Source organism: Plecotus auritus (genome assembly GCF_963455305.1).
Source record: "Plecotus auritus genome assembly, chromosome: 4".
Taxonomy (NCBI): domain Eukaryota; kingdom Metazoa; phylum Chordata; class Mammalia; order Chiroptera; family Vespertilionidae; genus Plecotus; species Plecotus auritus.
Genome location: NC_137775.1, coordinates 182,632,279 through 182,649,752, shown reverse-complemented (window position 1 = coordinate 182,649,752; position 17,474 = coordinate 182,632,279). Strand labels below are relative to the sequence as shown.

At 42.5% G+C, this 17,474-nt stretch overlaps 1 protein-coding gene across 3 annotated transcripts in view; it reads right to left on the bottom strand.

Annotated features, from left to right (window-relative positions):
• Nucleotides 1-17,474, bottom strand: part of CREB5 (cAMP responsive element binding protein 5) — a 392,673-nt gene that overhangs the window by 85,246 nt on the left and 289,953 nt on the right. For all 3 annotated transcript variants that reach the window (XM_080664373.1, XM_080664374.1, XM_080664375.1), the window contains 2 exons: nt 13,632-13,758; nt 8,065-8,175 (listed from right to left, as the gene is read on the bottom strand). In XM_080664373.1, coding sequence (XP_080520499.1) covers nt 8,065-8,175; nt 13,632-13,758 — 238 coding nt within the window. The remainder of the gene's footprint in view (nt 1-8,064; nt 8,176-13,631; nt 13,759-17,474) is intronic.

Here is a 17,474-nt window from a genome sequence, read left to right as displayed (position 1 = left end):
ACGCACACACGTACATAAACACACGGAGGAGACGCGCCTGAAAACTGTCTGACGGGCTGTTCCGAACCAGACCGTGTGCAGTGTCCTTGCCCAAATGCATCTGACTTCAGGCTTGGGAACATTAAACAAACACAAAACAAGACACGGCAATGCGCGTGCTGGGATGGGTGACAGAGGCAGTGAGCAAATATTGGGATTGTATTTCACCTGTTGCCATGGTTACCAAAACAGGGTGGATACTGGCAGAAAGAGAAAGGAATAAAACTGGGAAGACAATGAGTCCTTGGAGAATGTCTAAATGTGCATATGAGGACCCGCTGATGTGGGTGGAGCGGGAACAGCCAAGAGAAAGACCCCCTATGGCAAGGGACATGTGAATACCCTTGTGCATGTGAGTAGCGGGCTCAGTCACCACTCCACACAGCCCAGCACAGATCTCCAAACGCCCACGTAAGCCCATGCTGCCCCCAAATAACCAGCGATGAGACATGGGAAGTTTAGTTTTGCTTGGTGGCAGGCAAAATAAAGGCAGCTTGTGCCAGGTGCCCCGAGATAAAATGTTCAGCATGGACCCACACTCTGGATGACGACTACGACTAGCTTAGTAGTCTCAGGTCAACACCCCCGAGTCTCAGGAAAAATGATAGAAAATTGGGCCCATTTCTTTGGGCAATCATGATAGTTTCAATTCCCAGTTGATGTCAAAGGGGGGGAAAAGCTGATTGACCCACTTCTACCCCAGGTACTTTATGACTCAATAATCAAATTGCAGAAAAATGTTTTCGGAAGCACCTCCTTTAGAAGGTTCTCTATCACAGCAACTAACAGATGACCTTCTGATCAACTTCTGACTAGCACGTGGAGAGTGAAGTTCCATAAACTTGAAACTCAGAATCTGGGTTCTAATTCCATTTCTTCTGTTAATTAACTACGTGACCTTGGAGACATTATTAACTTGAACTTCAGGCCTTCGTCTCTGGAAGGAAAAGATTTTGCTAAAATAATCCCCAAGTTTCTTTCCTGCCTATGAATCACCTTTGGAATTTGGTGATTCTTGGGCAATGGATAACCTTAAATTCTCCTTTAAAAAAAAAAATTAAATGTATAATCCCATGTATTTATGGTTCTGATCCACACGTGGACTATAAATTCTGTAGAAATTGATTCTGTCCTATAGAAATATAAACAAATAGCTTCTACCTCTGGTTAATGATCTGATAAGCTAACCATTTACATTTTATTTAAAAAAATGGCACAGTATAATTCTACATTAAACAGTCTACAGTTTAAATGGGCCAAGTGGCAATGGCATACGCAAGGTTCGGAGGAGTGTTGTGGCTTAGTTCCTCAATAGCTAAGCTTAAACTCAGCACTTGTCTTGGCCAGACAGAAATATGGATCAGCCTCTGTCCAGTATTTAATTGTAAGGACTAGAGAATCTGATAGGCACAAGCTAATAGATGGCTGGGCCTGGGCTATTAATTTGAGGCTCAGAACCTGCTTGTATTCAAAGTAAATTACCATGGGGACGCCAGGGACAGCATGATATAGCAGAAACAGGGGAGGGGAAATCAAAGAAGACTTGGTCTCAGGGCCTGGTTATGCCACTGGATGATGCCGGAAAAGTCACCTAACCTCTCTGTGTCTTTAGAATGAGCAACCCTCCTGGGCTGCTGTGAGGCTCCAATGAGACAATGCATGTGAAAGTGCTTTGCGATTTGGAAAGTGCTCTACTAATATAAACTCATAGGATGATCCTCCCCACTGCTGGCAAACATTGTTTAGGGCCAGGGCCAAGGGCCCTGTGCCTGGGGTCATGGTGTAGCACTATATTTCATCAGCTTCTATTTTCTTCCCAAATTACCCAGCCTCTCAGCTTATTCATTTGTAAAATGAGATTAAGAATAGTGTCTCTGTCACTGGCTTGTTGAGGATTAAGTAAGATAATATATTGTAAGATGCTTTACACAGTTTCTGCCCCTATGCAAGTATTTGACTAATGTTAACAATTACTATTTCCTGCCATGGTGTTTTAAGAAGGGAAGTTGCCTTTAAAAATGAGACCCATCATATATATCATTAAGAACATAGATTTTTGTTGCTATTGCCATGGAATCTTCCATAATCCCTACTTATCTGCATATTGGACAGTGGTTTTTCACAGTAGTTAGGTAGGAAAATTCTGGAACAAAGTGGTCACCTCGGGTCAGCCCGTCATTGTGTTTTGATCACTGGCTCTAGGGACACATGGCTACTGGCACAATGCAAACGTTAATGACAGCTTCTTTAAAGTCCACAGTATTTCCTGCCTTACTACAACCTTCTGAGAAGCAGACAGCCTATTCATTCACCTCTTTTTTTTTATTCCTGCACTTTTAGGAAGTGAAGCTGAGATGCTTAAAGCAAACAGGCAAATTGAAGAAGTGCATTTCTCAAGCGCGCCAGAGAGATGTTACCTGGAGACTGTCTTTTCATGTGTATAAGCTTTCCAGGCAACTCCATATGGAGCCAGGCTTCTCTGTGATTTATCTGTGGGACAGTGGGTGGCCACGGGGCACTGTCGGCAAACAGTTATCCAGCCAGATAATTAGGGAGGGGAAAGGCAAACACAAACACACCCAGGTTGACATTCAAAACAAAGTGGAGATTTAACCATGATTGCTCACTCTACCATCCCAGTTCTTGTCTGCCAATCTGCCAGGAGGAAACCAGAGCCAAGAAGAAAGTGCTGTCAATAATTTATCAGTACAGCAGGTTTGGGAAAAGCGCAACGCTGGGCAGGAGAAAGAAGACCTGAGTTGGGAGCCCAGCCTTGTGTTTAAATGATGACCTGATCTCCCTAAGCCTTTACCAGGCTTTGGTGTCCTCACTTGTAAAATGAAGAATTTGAGCAAGGTCTTTACTAAGTAACCTCCATCTTTAAAAATCCCTGACTCTCAAATAGACTGTCCAACCTATGAGGGAAGGCAGGGAGTGAGGTGGGTAAGAGATCAATCAAAGGACTTGTATGCATGCATATGAGCATAACCAATGGACACAGATGCGGGGGGTGGGGGGGGGGATGAGGGCATGTGCTGGGGGTTGGAGGCGGCTGGGAGAGGTCAATGGGGGAAAAAGGAGACTTATGTAATACATTAAACAACAAAGAATAAAAGAAGATTTTTTAAAAAAAATCCCTGACTCTCTAATCTTTTTGGTTTTTTTCTCTCAGTCATTAACACATATATTTATGCATGCATTAAATGAACTGTAAAGCTAGCTGTGAATGAAGTATTGACAGTCGATGACCAAAATACAGCACAACCAGTCCATCACAATGGAAGAAACAGCATACTGATTGCTCTCAGTTCCTAGGAGGGCAATGATATTCCATATTCTATTTTCTAAGCAACAGACATATTGCTTTTCTATCAAGGAAATAATATGATGGATGCTGTTTCTAGATATCTTTCAAAGAAAACAAATGTAGTCAGCTACTCTTTTTAAAAATATATTTTTATTGATTTTAATAGGAAAAGAAAGGGAGACAGATAGAAACATCAATGATGAGAGAGAATCCTCCATCTGCTGCCTGTGGGGATGGAGCCCACAACTTAGGCATGTACCCTGACCGGGAATAGAACCATGACCTCCTGGTTCATAGATCAGCACTCAACCACTGACCCATGCAGGCTGGGCATCAGCTACTATTTACCTACTAATTACTTAGCTTAGCATTTATCTACTTTGATTCTCTCCTTCTCAGTCCCACCCTTGCTCCCTACACACTCTATCCTACCCTATTTCCATGTTTAGGGTTTGGTTCTTTCCCATAATTTAAATCCAGCTCAACTCAATTAAGTTCAGTTTTCATTCATGGGGCCTTTCTCAGTACATGGAGCTTACACAATGCAAGAATTACCTTCAAAGAGTTTCCAATCAGTCAAGTGGAAAACAAGAAACATCAAGATAAAAATGTGTTTGGTGCCTTAGCCGGTTTGGCTCAGTGGATAGAGTGTCGGCCCTAGGACTGAAGGGTCACAGGTTTGATTTGGGTCAACGGCACATACCTCAGTTACAGGCTTAATCCCTGGCCCAGGTAGGGGTGCGTGTGGGAGGCAACCAATTGATAAGTCTCTCTCATATTGACGTTTTTTCTCTCTCTGTCTAATCCCCTATTTTTCACTCTCTCTAAAACCAATGGAAAAAATATCCTCAGGTGAGGATTAACAAATAAACAAACAAAAATGTGTTTGGAGAAAGAGGCAGAAAAGCTAGACAAGTCAGTGAGGCCACAGAGCTCTGGTTTAACCAAGGGGGAAGTTCCATATTGCCAAATGCTCCTCAACCTTTCCAGGTTATCTGCAAGCCTGCACTATCCTTGCCATCCTTGTCTCCCATCTATACTAATGAAAGAGTAACATGCTAATTAGACCGGACAGACCAGATGTCTTCCACATGTCCTTCTGGACAAAGCTGCAGCGGCTGCAAGGGTCGAGGAGGGCCAGCAGCTGTGGCGGCCGGCAGTGACAGCAGCAGTGGGGTGATGGGGGCGGCACCTTGCCCTGATTGCCTGGTCACCTACTGCAGATGGAGGCCAGACTGCAGCTTAGGCCCGCTCCCCATAGCGGTCAGTAGGACATCCCCTGACGGCTCCCGGACTGTGGGAGGGGGTAGGCCAGGCTGAGGGATCCCCCCCCCCACCCGTGTACAAATTTTCGTGCACCGAGCCTCTAGTTTGTATATAAATATAAATTAACCCTAAAGAATGTGATTTAATCTGTTGGTTACTGATATCTGGAAGCTATATGACATTTTTGTCTAAAGGATAAATGTGTTGAAAAAGCTTTGCCATTAGAGTCTGAGACATTACCCTTTGCTAAGTGATGTGTTGTGGGCCAGTTTTTTAACTGCTTAGAGCCTCAGCTGGCCCAGCTATAAAATGGGGACAGCACCCATGTTTCCTTCTCTCCTCCTTTTTCATTTCTCTATATGTACCTCCCTCTTTCCCTCACTTTCCTCTTTGGATGTTCAAAATGTCCACGAGGTATCATGTGAATTTCCTTCCCAGCAGACCCCAGGTCATGGAAGACACTCACTGATCCCAGGAAGCTGGGAGGAAGAGCCTAATGTTTTGGGTGGTTGGAAAGATGGAAAGGTCTCACGAATCTGAGTTTGCTCTGACCCCCAAACAAACTCCAATATGCATGTATTCACTTGTGTAATTATGAAGCCATATGTCGGTTGGCTTAATTCTTCTGAACAACAATCCATAAAACTAAATTATAATCTGCTAGAATTATTATAAGGCCAGCACAGATGTGGCTACAGTACATTGAAGTCACTGCTTGGTACTAATGTACATTAAGTCAAAAGAAGGACAGGTATGCTTCCTGATTTAGGATTCCTGCATTAATGCACTGTAGAGCTTATTGGGGATACCGATTCTGCTCTCCCACAATGGAAATGACCTATTTGGGGCAAGGAAAGTGGCTGTATTCTACTAAGCAATCACTAGCCAGACAGCGTCTAACAAACTTGTGCATTAAAACAATCCTGTCTTAAGCTCTTATCTACCTCTAGGACCTCCAAGTTTCACCAGAGATTCAGGATGATGGCTTTTGTCAGTGGCCAATGGGGAGTGTGAACTAAACACCACTGTCCCCAGCAGAATAGGTCTGTAGTGTTGGGTGTGGGAGACACCTCTCTGGTTTCTCTTGTGTGCTCCGAAAACACCCCCCCCCCCCAGAGTGCATTCATCAAAATAGCCCATGTGTGACCTTTGGAAAAGTCCTTGAAAACAGTGAAACAAGAGTCTTAGTTGAAATCTGGAATCCATTCCAGTCTTACACAGGAAGAAAATTAGGCATAGAACAACAAAGCCTATAGTTCTGAGAAACCCGGGGAGGCTCTGGCTGACATGAAAATCATCGATTTTTTTTTTTCTTCACTACTTTGTTTTTCATAAAAGCTTTCATCTAAGTAACCAAAGCTGCTAGAAAATACTATAATGTTCGTAGATGGCAAGCACTGGTTTCTCCAGTGAATAATACAGGCAGAATAAGAATAGGGATGCTGAGATGCTGAGTAATGTATTAAAAGTCACTTACTTAACACTTTTGCAAGCTACTAAGTAAATGCTATTCTTCCAATATATGAGTGGCGAATGCTACCATTTCCCCCTGGGTAACATATTGGCAATAATGGGATTAGGCATGGAAGCTTGGGGTAGAGAGAATAACTGTGTTCCCTAAGCCCCAACTCTATTGTAGAATTCATTTGCCTAGATATCATGGATCTGGAAATATTTATTCACTTAGAACATGAATCAGCAGAGGAGTGCGCTCGCTCAGTAAATTTAACTCGGCAAACATTTGTGGGGTAACACTATTTTTATAAGTACAGACCGATTCCCTTTTGTCACCAGCTGATATTATTCACTATTAATTTGCCATGCCATATGCTTTTATTTCATATGCATAAGTAATCACAGCCTGTACTCCCTTTGGAAGCATTTTACTTCTTTGCCAGCAAGGAAAAGGGCAGGACACTTTGAGTCAAGTGGTAGCATAAAACCCAGTGAAAATCAATTGGCAGGGAAATCTGGTTTGGACTTATGTTTGAGAATCCACCTCAAGTTTGTCTGGGAGGTCCCTCAAAAAGGACACAGACCTGAGCCAAACAAGACGATTCAGAAATAATCCAGCTGCGGTGCGGGGGTTGGAGGGTGCATAGGATGCTCAGACCCAGAACACGTCTTCATACACATGAATAACTTAATTTTTTCTAAAGCGCCTTCACAGTTCATTTTTTATTTTCCTTAAAAAAAAAGTAAATGGCATTACTCTGGTCTCCAAAACTGATGCCAGTTTGAACTATACTCTGCCAGCAAGTATTTGGTTTGGCTCTGCAGGGCTTGAGTTGAAAAAATATTTGCCGATTCCAAAAAGATTTAACGAGCTTTGCCAAAGATGCCGGTGCCATTTGGCATGTCATAGGGACTGTGGCACAGCATAGAGAACTTCTTGACCACAGATTTTATTTGCCAGAGGTAGCCAACACTGGGAGTTCCTTCGCTTCCTTCGGTCAAGAAGCTGCAAGTCAAATGAGTGAAGTTTCCAAGAGAAAGTGACCGAAGAGAAGACATTTAAAAAAAAAAAATGACCAAAAACTTGCTGCCATTGAAAATGAACTTACTGGGTTTTGATAGCTAATTTTTAGAACTGTCAGGAACATCCTCATACCAACCATCAAACAAGGTCCCTAATGCTGTCCGTCAGCAAACCAAATAAATCTCCAACTTCTCACAGAAGGACCCATTAGCAACAGATAGTCAAACCTTTTGTTGTCATCGGATACCTTACTAATCGTGGTGTTAGAATTTGAACGAGAATTGAATGACCTACTTCAAGCAACTTCACTAGACATAACCAGCAAATTTACTTTATATTGCCAAGTTGGACATGCGTTGCTTTTTATTAATATTTAGAACATAAATGCATGCATCTAGCACTGGGATTGGGAAGACTGACCTTACTGCACATAAGTCTCATATGTTAAAAGTCACTGAAGGCTGACACCTGAAATCATGTGTTTGTTACTCTGCTCTGATCCACTTCAATCAACGGCACATCTGACAACTATAGCAAAATATTCCCATAATAGTGCGTGCTTAGAAATCACATGCATGTATAAATGGGTATGGGGACAGGGCGAGAGGCACTGAAACTGTGACCACCTTGAAGAAGAGAAACTCGGGATTAGTTTTAATTTCAGGTTATGAGTAAGTACACACATACTTAGGTGTATCCCACTTAACTGCCATGGATCCCCCCCCAAACTTCTCCATATCTCTTTCACTAAGGTCACGCGCTGATCCAATGCTCATTACATGATCGTCTACTTCAAGGTTCAGTAACAAACACCCTCCAAGAAAGAGCCAAGCTCTGCACACAGCCTTTCCACAGAAAAACCTATTCACCACAACAAAGACGGAGCCGTCTACCTGACTTAACCGAAATGTGGAAGCCGGAGAAAAAGAAAAAATCATGCAATAACAAAAGGGTGATTATACGTGTTATTTACCATTTTGGCTTCTGAATGCATCGGCTGGACTTGGGGAGAAGCACAGGGGTTGCTGAGATTTGGACCTTGCATTCCCAGGAGGTTGGAGTTCACTGACATTTGTCTCTCCATCTAAGACAAAAGAAAGCAACAGTCAAGGGTCTGAGGAGGCAGTCTAGGCCATAGACAAAGCTGCATTTCTCTTTCAAATGAATCATGCCTAGTTTCTTTGAATAACTGTGGAGAAAGTCTGTGGTTTGGTGAAGGGTAAGCAATGCACTCCTGAGCCTTGAACCCAACCACATCAAAGAATCACCCAAAGCTACACCTTCTATAGAAGATGCTCCAAGTCAAACAGAACCTTGTCATGTAGATCATTTCCAAACAAAAGTATCGAATATTTTCACTTTTGCAAACCCTCCAACTGCCAGGAATTACACTGATTTTTATAGCTATGAAGAATAACATATGCATAGAAAAATGCTGGAAGGATATAAAATATACCAAATGGTTATCTCAGGTTATCTGTGGCTTTTCCCCCCATCCCTAAATTTCATACAGAAACATAAATTGTTTTAGCAAGAAGAAAAAATAAAATTAATTTTGAAAGCATCTCTGGTGGGTCTGCCTGTCATTCTTCCTCATAAACACAACTGAAAGGACCCAGCCAGGTATTTGATCCTCTGCCTCCAGCACATGTCTTCCTCCCTGTTAACCTCCTCATGACTACACAACGGCAGTCTCAGGCCTCAGGGTGAGACTCGGCCTGTGGGTAGGTGAAGAAGGCAGTGGAGGGTTTTGTGTGACATGATCCACCAGTCCCACATTGTCCTGCTGACCCGTCATGGTGTGTAGCATCAATATCATTCAAAGAGCTGCACTGAATTCTGGCATTTTTGTCTCCAGGGCGCTCCTGCTAAAATGTAAATATTATTTCAGTCATGGGAGAATGTGCCTGATGAATATTTTCTGTTTAGTAGAAAATTAGCCCCTTTCAAAGAACCAAAATAAAGCAAATATACAGGGTTGGGCAAAAGGAGATTTACAGTTGTGAGTCCGTAAAAAGAATTTATTCTTGTATTATTTATTAATTATTGCATTATTTTTCATACAAAGAACTGTAAACCTACTTTTGCCCCTACCTCTATTTTACACTGAAATCACAGAAAATCATGAGACGTTCCTAGGGGGGTTCTTCAATGCAAGAGTTTTTCCATTTGTCAAAAGATGGAAATAAAAACCATGGTCGGAAATTTTAGGGAACCGGGTTTCCGCTCCAAGTTAGCCTCGGCAGTTTTGGGAAATCCAGAGCTCCTCCTCGCTGAAGGAAAGCTCACAGAGGAGAGTTGAGAGCCATAGTTGAACTAAATGACCCTTTAATGTCCTTTCCATTGTTGAGGTTCTGAGACTGCAATTCCTGTTGCGCCCACTCCTGGGGCAGGGCATGGCTATGACACTGATATGTGAATCAGCAGAGGTGCTGCTCAGCTTCTCCTGAATGTCTGATTGGCACACCCCTCACTGCAGCACCATCAGCCTTACCTTAGCCTGAGTTAGTTCATCTGTATCAACAGTGTGGGGGTATGTCAAACTGTTTCAAAAGGAGCTATTGAAAGAATTTTCTAGATGTTCTAGAGCACACCTGCAAAACTTTTTGAAGCTTTACCAATTCAGTAAAATAAAATATTTACACTCATATCACCCCAAATTATTTTTTTAGCCCAGCTGGTGTGGCTCAGTGGTTGAGTGTCGACCCATGCATCAAGAGGTTGTGGTTCAATTCCCGGTCAGGGCACATGCCTGGGTTGCGGGCTCTATCCCTGGTGAGGGGTATGCAGGAGGCAGCCAATAGATGATCTCTCATCATCAGTGCTTCTCTCTCTCTCCTTTGCCTTTCCTCTCTCTCTAAAATAATAATAATAATAATAATAATAATAATAATAATAATACTTTAAAAAAAGATTTTAAAAAGTTAATTTTTAAAAATCACGGTAAAATATACATAAGAATTTCCATTTTAACCATTTTTAAGTGTACAGTTCAGTGCCATTAACACTACATTTGTGTACTCTAATTCTTGTGTGTGTGTGTGTGTTCTCTAATCCTTACATCATGAGGATTGTTCTGGAAAATGCTTATTACTGATAACTCCCACTTCCAGAGGCTGGGGAACAGGGCAGTCAAGTAGCATTTCACCCCTTTTTCCAACAGATGACCTTCTCCTAGAGAGAAATCAAGCCCAACTGAGTTTTTGCCCTCGGTTTTCCCAAGGAGATCTTTGGAACGTCCGGAAGTACAGGTGACTGTCAGACGTTCCCACGCTGCCAGCCCTCATGCACTACAAACCTCACAGCAGCTGGTTTCAGCATCTGGATCCCCAGTCCACCGTGCTTCCAGCTTTTCGGAAAAATTATAGTCTATGACTATTTCTACCCCGTGACTCACAAATTAAACAGAATTTTGAAAACAGGCTGACTTCTCTATCTTAAAAAAAGGCATATTTCCCTCTAAATGATTATAGGGTCAGGAGCAGTCTCTTCAAAACAACTCTTTGGTGATCACTAATAAGGCGCTGCACGGAGCCTGTGGCTTTGAGGAGCTGGCTAGAACAAGGGGTCAGAAGATGGGGGAGGCTTTGCATTGTCTGTAAAACATCCAGATTAAAGAATTCACCTTTTTTTTTGAGCTTTTTTTTTCCTCCCTGTAAACACACTGGAGAATGAAAGCTAAGATAGCTGCACTTCAGGGTGCTTTTGTTTTTTTTAAATATATTTTATTGATTTTTTACAGAGAGGAAGGAAGAGTGACATATAGTCAGAAACATCGATGAGAGAGAAACATCGATCAGCTGCCTCCTGCACACACCCTACTGGGGATGTGCCCGCAACCAAGCTACATGCCCTTAACCGGAATCGAACCTGGGACCCTTCAGTCCGCAGGCTGACGCTCTATCCACTGAGCCAAACCGGTTTTGGCTTCAGGGTGCTTTTGTAATAATAAATGGATGTTCGTATCCCCAAATTAAAACATGTGACTTTGAAGATAGAATATCACAACCCAGTGAGCTCCTTAAAGGCAATGCCTGCCTTGTTCCTCACCTCATCCCAGAATCTAGCACAGTAGTTGGCCCATAGAAGGTACTCAACAAAAGTTTGTGGAATGAGTGAGTGAACAAATACATCATTTCGTTTCAGACCCAAGGCTCTGTGAAATGTGTGGCATAATAGCATATGCTACCAATGAGTTAAAAATCTCACCTGCACCTGCAGACACAAACCTTTTATACCTGGAAATCATGGTTTCCTGCGGCAGGAACTCTAGAAGATGATGCTCAAAATGCCAGCATTATAGCATCGGAGCTGGTGACTTGATAATATGGAAGAAAAGACCCAGATTTCTAGGTCCTGTAACTTTTAGGATATGCTTTTTAGAGTGTTTATATGAATTTCCATCAGTTACATCTGTCACTTTAGACCTCAGTTTCTCAACCTCAGCACTATTTACAATTTGAGCAAAATAATTATATGTTGTGGTGGCTGTTCTGTGCATTGTAGAAAGTTTAACAGCATCCCTGGCCTCCACCCACTAGATGCCAGTCACTCCCTCCGCCACCTCCCCCCCGCCCCTCCCACCCCAGTTGTGACAAGCAACAGTATCTCCAGATGCTGCCCAATATTCTCAGGGAGCCAAATCACCCCTGGTTGAGCATCACTGCTCTGGACAGACACTATTGTCGTGGCAGCTGCTACCTGTCCCTGATATGGGGTTGGGAACTCCTGTGCAGGAAGCATCCCTGATTTTTATCTACGCTGGCTCTGCACCATGCACCTGATTCTTCGTTTCTATTCTGAAGCACCACCAGGAGATCAAGTTGTACAATGAGGTGATGTGGCACAACAAAGAGAGGCAGGAAACAGGTGCCAGGTACCTTTTTTCTGAGCCCTTTCAACCCAAGTATCCCACGTTTGTCCCTGAGATGGGTACACACTTTAGTCAAATGGAAGCAAGGTCACTCAGTAATATTTTTTGAACAATGGATCAACTTTCTGAGAGGAGACTAATTTTGGACAAGAGGAATTTAGAGCCTAAATGGAGACGGCATATAGTGGATGTCTTCATGCCATTAATTGGGTTGAATAAAACCTGGGGTAATGACACTGATGGTGCTGTTTTGCTTCATTGAAAGATGTTTACGTTGAGGAACGTAGGTGAAGTCAGCCAGCTCATCGGACCCAATGTTGCAAAGACTGTTTCTAGCCTGAACTACCTGATACCTGCAGTGGGCAAGTCCCTTTCTCTAAACTGGGGCACCAGGCCCTCCTCATTCCCCTCCCACTCGGATAAATGAGCAAAGTGCTCAACCTGCCAGAGCCGAGCTACTCAGTGTGAGTTTAGATTTGGGTTCCAGTCACAACTCTTCATTCACAAGCTGTGTGACATTGGGCAATCAGCTTTACATCTGTAAAGTGAGTGTCAACATTCCCACAGGATGCTGTGATAACAAAATGAAATAACAAAGGCAGACAATTCTTTAAAATACTCTGCAAGGCACTGTTGATACTGGATAGGAGGGCTTTAATAGAATTCTCACACCGCTCTAGGGTTTTTGAGAACCCTTGTGGCCCTCTGACTAGCACCAGCCACCAAATGTCCACCAATGCAGAATGCCAGGGAGGACGAAGAAGTACAGGCAGGGGGTCCCACGGAAGGAGAGCACGGTTCGCTCTGGAATAATCTGTCTCCTATCTACATCCATCTGTTGTTTTCAAAGAGAAGCAGGAAAATATAATGATGATGAGTGTAGACTTGGGAGTCGGACTACCTGAATTTCAATCCTAACTCCATCACCTACTGGCTCTGCGACTTTAGCCAAGTTACTCAGTTTCCTCATCTGTAAAATGGGGATAAGAACAGTGCATACCTCATAGGATTGTTATGAGAAAGGAGAGAACATACATATCGTGTAGATGTTAAGAGTCAGCTCTGGAACAAGAATGCCTGGGTTCAAAACTCAGCTGCTCTGTTTCTCAGACAAGCAAGGTACCTTCACGGATTCAAAAAATGGGCAAGTATTGGTACCTACCTCCTAGGATTGTTTCATGTGTTGATAAAGTGCCTAGAGATAACTAGCACATGAGAAGTACTCAATAAATGCAGTGAGAATAATTAATAGAGCATGGCATGCATGACTACATGTTAGAGTTATATGTACCATCGTTATTATTGGCATTATTATTACTCTGAGCCCTGGCCAGAGCACTCACTGTCAGTTTAAGGACACTCTGTAACTAGCCCACGTGTAAACTTTGGAGTAGTCATAAAAAAATGTCTCTGAACAAATCCCGTCCCCTGGATGTGGCAAGTTCACTTGTCACCAGAATAGGAAGGTGAGCCTGTGCATCACCAGGGAAGCACCGAGGGATGGGAAAGCCAGCAAGATGCCTGGGACGGACAAGCAGGCCCTCAAAGCCACTCACACACAGCTCAGGTCTCCATCCAGTGGCCACTTTCTCCCCAGGCAGCCGGAAGCTCAGTGTCCCTTCCTTTTTCAAATGGGACAAGACTGGGAGGAAGTGAAGAGCACTTACTGGCATCAGGACAGCGGAAGATCCCGGCATCGTAGGGTTGGGCAGGGTCCCGGGCATGGAGGCTGGCATGGGCTGTCTCTGTCTGTTGTGGATGTGTAGCAGAGAAGATAGAGAGCCTGGAACAGGCCTGGGGACAGGGAACAAGAGAAGCAGATATTATTCCTGATGCCTGGGGCAGGGGATTCACTGCCTGTTCCCCTGGGACCAGAACCAGCGGGGGCAACAGCATTATATGCAAAGCAGATCAGATCCTCTGGTGAGAGCCACATAATTGAGAATATTAGGGAAATAATAACAAATAAAACACAAGTCTGGCTTCCTTTGCTGCTTCCTAGTTAATACATCAAATTCTACTTCATTTCCTGACCTCTGTTATCTAACTGATGTTCCATAGACAACAAATAGATCTTCTAACCCCTGCATCTTAGCATGGAGACTTAGTGGTGAAATCCTGCAGTGACTAGGAAGTCTCTGCCCTCTGGAAGACTTCAGAGCCACAGATGTGTGTGCATGTGTTTTAGCCACACTCTCTCACACCTCTGCCTGGAAGCCCTCCTGGCTTGGCTCTGTATACATTCGCACTATCTGGATTTGCAGAGCCAGCTTCATTCATGAATTCCCAATAGAAATCTATTTTGACTTTTTCACTGTTCTCCACTGTGAGTGGAACAAAAAACAAAATCCAGGACACAAATGAAAGCAGTCGGGTTGTGTTCAGGCCACTGTAGTGGGACGAGTCTGGAGCCCAGCCCCCAATTTCCAACCCCTCGTTTCATAATAACTCGAGGTGTGAGGCTGTTTGACAGAAACTGATTTTGACCTGACCTGCAGGACTTGGGCAAGCACACTTTCCTCGGGGGAGTACATAGTTTGAACCTGTGATTTAATTTGCCAGAAAAATTTTTAAGGGCCTTAAATTGAATTAATGAGCCAGGGAATATGGGGCTGCGGGGAAAAGGGAATTATTTGTGTTTGTTAAAAATGGCAAACAAGTGACCTGCCTGACGCCCTTGCTCTGGGGAGTTGTACAAATGTCAGACCATGAAGTTAAAGACTTAACAACAAACAAGTAAACAAACCCGCCTCAGGACCTCTGCATGGTATGTCAAACCACCTTATTCTGAATGCCATGATAGAAACTATTGCTAACAAAATGAATGCATTTGCTTTAAAAAAATAAAAAATCCTCATGTGAAACTCGCAGACAGAGACGGTCTGTGCAGGACTGCGCTTCAGGGAATGAGCCCTGGCCAGAGCCCCCTCCGAGCAGCGCGATGCCTCCTCTCTGGGGCTCATTCACCTCCCGTGGGTGACTCGTGGAGAACTGGGAGACTGAAATGGGGAAGAGGCCAACACACTCTGTCTTCGCAAGGCTATCATAATTCCAAAGAAGATTACGTTTCCCACTTTTGCCTGACAGCTCCTTTGGAAACACAGCTAGCTATCAGCGTCTCACACATCATAAAAGGATTAGTCAGAAATTAGTCTATACTTATATGTTTAGGAAGTTGTATAAATGAAAATAGAAAAGAACATAAAGCCTTTACACTGTTTGTGTAGATATACAGAGATTACACCCAGTTTTTGAAAATAGAATGTGTGTGTGTGAGTAGTTACATGTAAGTAGCTTGTAACAACGAGATGGGTGTTTTCAGAAAAGCGCATGGAGTACTTGGCTATTCCTTGCCATGTGCCCTGGGGACCTCTGGAGTGTGGATTAACAGCAAGGCCTAAGAGGGCCTCTGAAGGCCCATCAGCTTTTCTAGTTCCAGGAAACGCTGGGTTTCAAGTGCTCCAGAATTCGCCAGCAGGCGGTAACTTCCCCAAGTCTTATCTCAATCAGAGGTAACTATATGGAATCAGAGAGGCGTACCATGTGGCTCAATCAACAGACAGTGCTCACTTATATTCTCGTCTTAATGTTTTGTTGGAGACATTTACTGAAAATAAATAGCTGTATAAAACTATATAATGCTTAATAATTTTCAGTTCCTTTAAAGATAAGATTAATAATCTGAACTCCCAGTTTCATAAGATTCATTGAGAGTATTCCTACAGATAGCTAATTATTCATCCATCCACTCACCCTTTCACCTATAGACCTATATATCCATCCAGATAGATAGATGTGCATATATATACATCTCTACATGCATTACATACATGTATATAGCCTTCTACCATGCGTCTGCTTCCCTAGTCACAGAGGGAATAATACTTCCAATATAGACAGTTAGGGAAAAGCAAAAACTATTACAGGAAAGTCAACTAAAATTTTTTATTGTGTTGATTGGCAATATCATCCTCTTGAACAAAGGGCAAAATATATATACTACCATCATTTCCATTTTATTCTCAACATATTAACAGAAATCTGGTTATAAGTTTTCACTGATGTTTTCTTTTTAAAAAGAAATCATTAAACAACTTAATGGTGATGCGAATAGAGATGCTGAAGTAATTAAATTTAAAATGAGTTTTCATTCTTCCCAAGACTATGGGAAACTCCCAGTGGTATAGAATAATTGGGGAATGGTATGTTTCATTCAATGCAATGTTCTTATTAGGTCAGTAATTTCCACACATGCATAAATCTACTCGGTTTTAAAATATCAAGTATTCCTGCATTAATTAAGGCTTTCAAGGTACCGGGTTCTCTTGGGATTAAAATAATAACTACCTAATGATGCCAATCAAACCAATTAGCAACATATACTTGAAGGGGAAAATGGTTATTTGAGAACCCTGTACGTTTGGATTCTAAATGATTTTGAATTATTGTTTTACATAGATTCTGTAAATAATTTCCCCATCCCCACCTACAAAACTGATGGAGTTTTCTAGGCTTCTTGCTTGGGCTTTTAAAACGACAAAAGCTGAAAGGAATAAAAAAATCTATGCCTATCCATCACAGGGCATACAAAGGACTAGACTGAAGCAATTGTGTAGCTTGGCCCAGGAAATAATCATTTGTTCAGAATAGTCAGATCACTGAAGCAAGAGTGGTAAGAGAATAATTGCATTAATTAATTCCCCTTGTGTATATAGAAATAATTATTTAATACCTTGCACTTGCATAAAACTTTTTATATTGCACTTATAAACTGCTTCATGTTTTTCAAAATATCTTCACCTTCACGTGACTTGCAACAATACAGTGTGGTAGGTAGGGCATATTACTCCCATTTTCTCAGGAGTAAGCTGAATTCCAAAACATTTACATCTGCCCAAGGTCAGATGGGTTACGAAAAGAAGCAGGATTTCTATCCAACTTACAACAGAGTATTTCCTCCACCACACCCTGATGGATCCCGTAACGAAGTTATTATTGATTTTTTTTATACTAAAATAAATTCACAGTCCATTTCCTTTAATATTCACCCTGCTCCCTGGACTTTGTAATGAAGTAGTAAACTTCTGCAATACTGCTAATATGAGAAGTCACTCATCCATGGGAAATTATGTTTTCTTCCTTTAAAAAGAAAAAAACCAACAAACTTCCCAAACAACACATGGGTTAGACTCTGAAAATAAGACGGCAAATTGCAGTAAAGTTGTGAAAACAAAGGCCCGACAGTCTCTCTCCAGTGCAGGCTTGTTGCCATGAGCTAATAATTCCAGACTTTGAGCAAGCCGAGCCTCCTTTTTAATAACCATATGCCTCTAGGTAAAGCGTTTCTACTAAAAATTACTGAGGCATGGAACAAGGTAAGATGTGTGAGCTCATGTTGGATTGTTCAATTACTAAACGGAGTCCCGTAGCACTGAGAGTTTTCCAATGTGACAGATGATTCCTCTTTATACACTTGTATAAACATAATGCTTACGGCTGAAATCTATGTA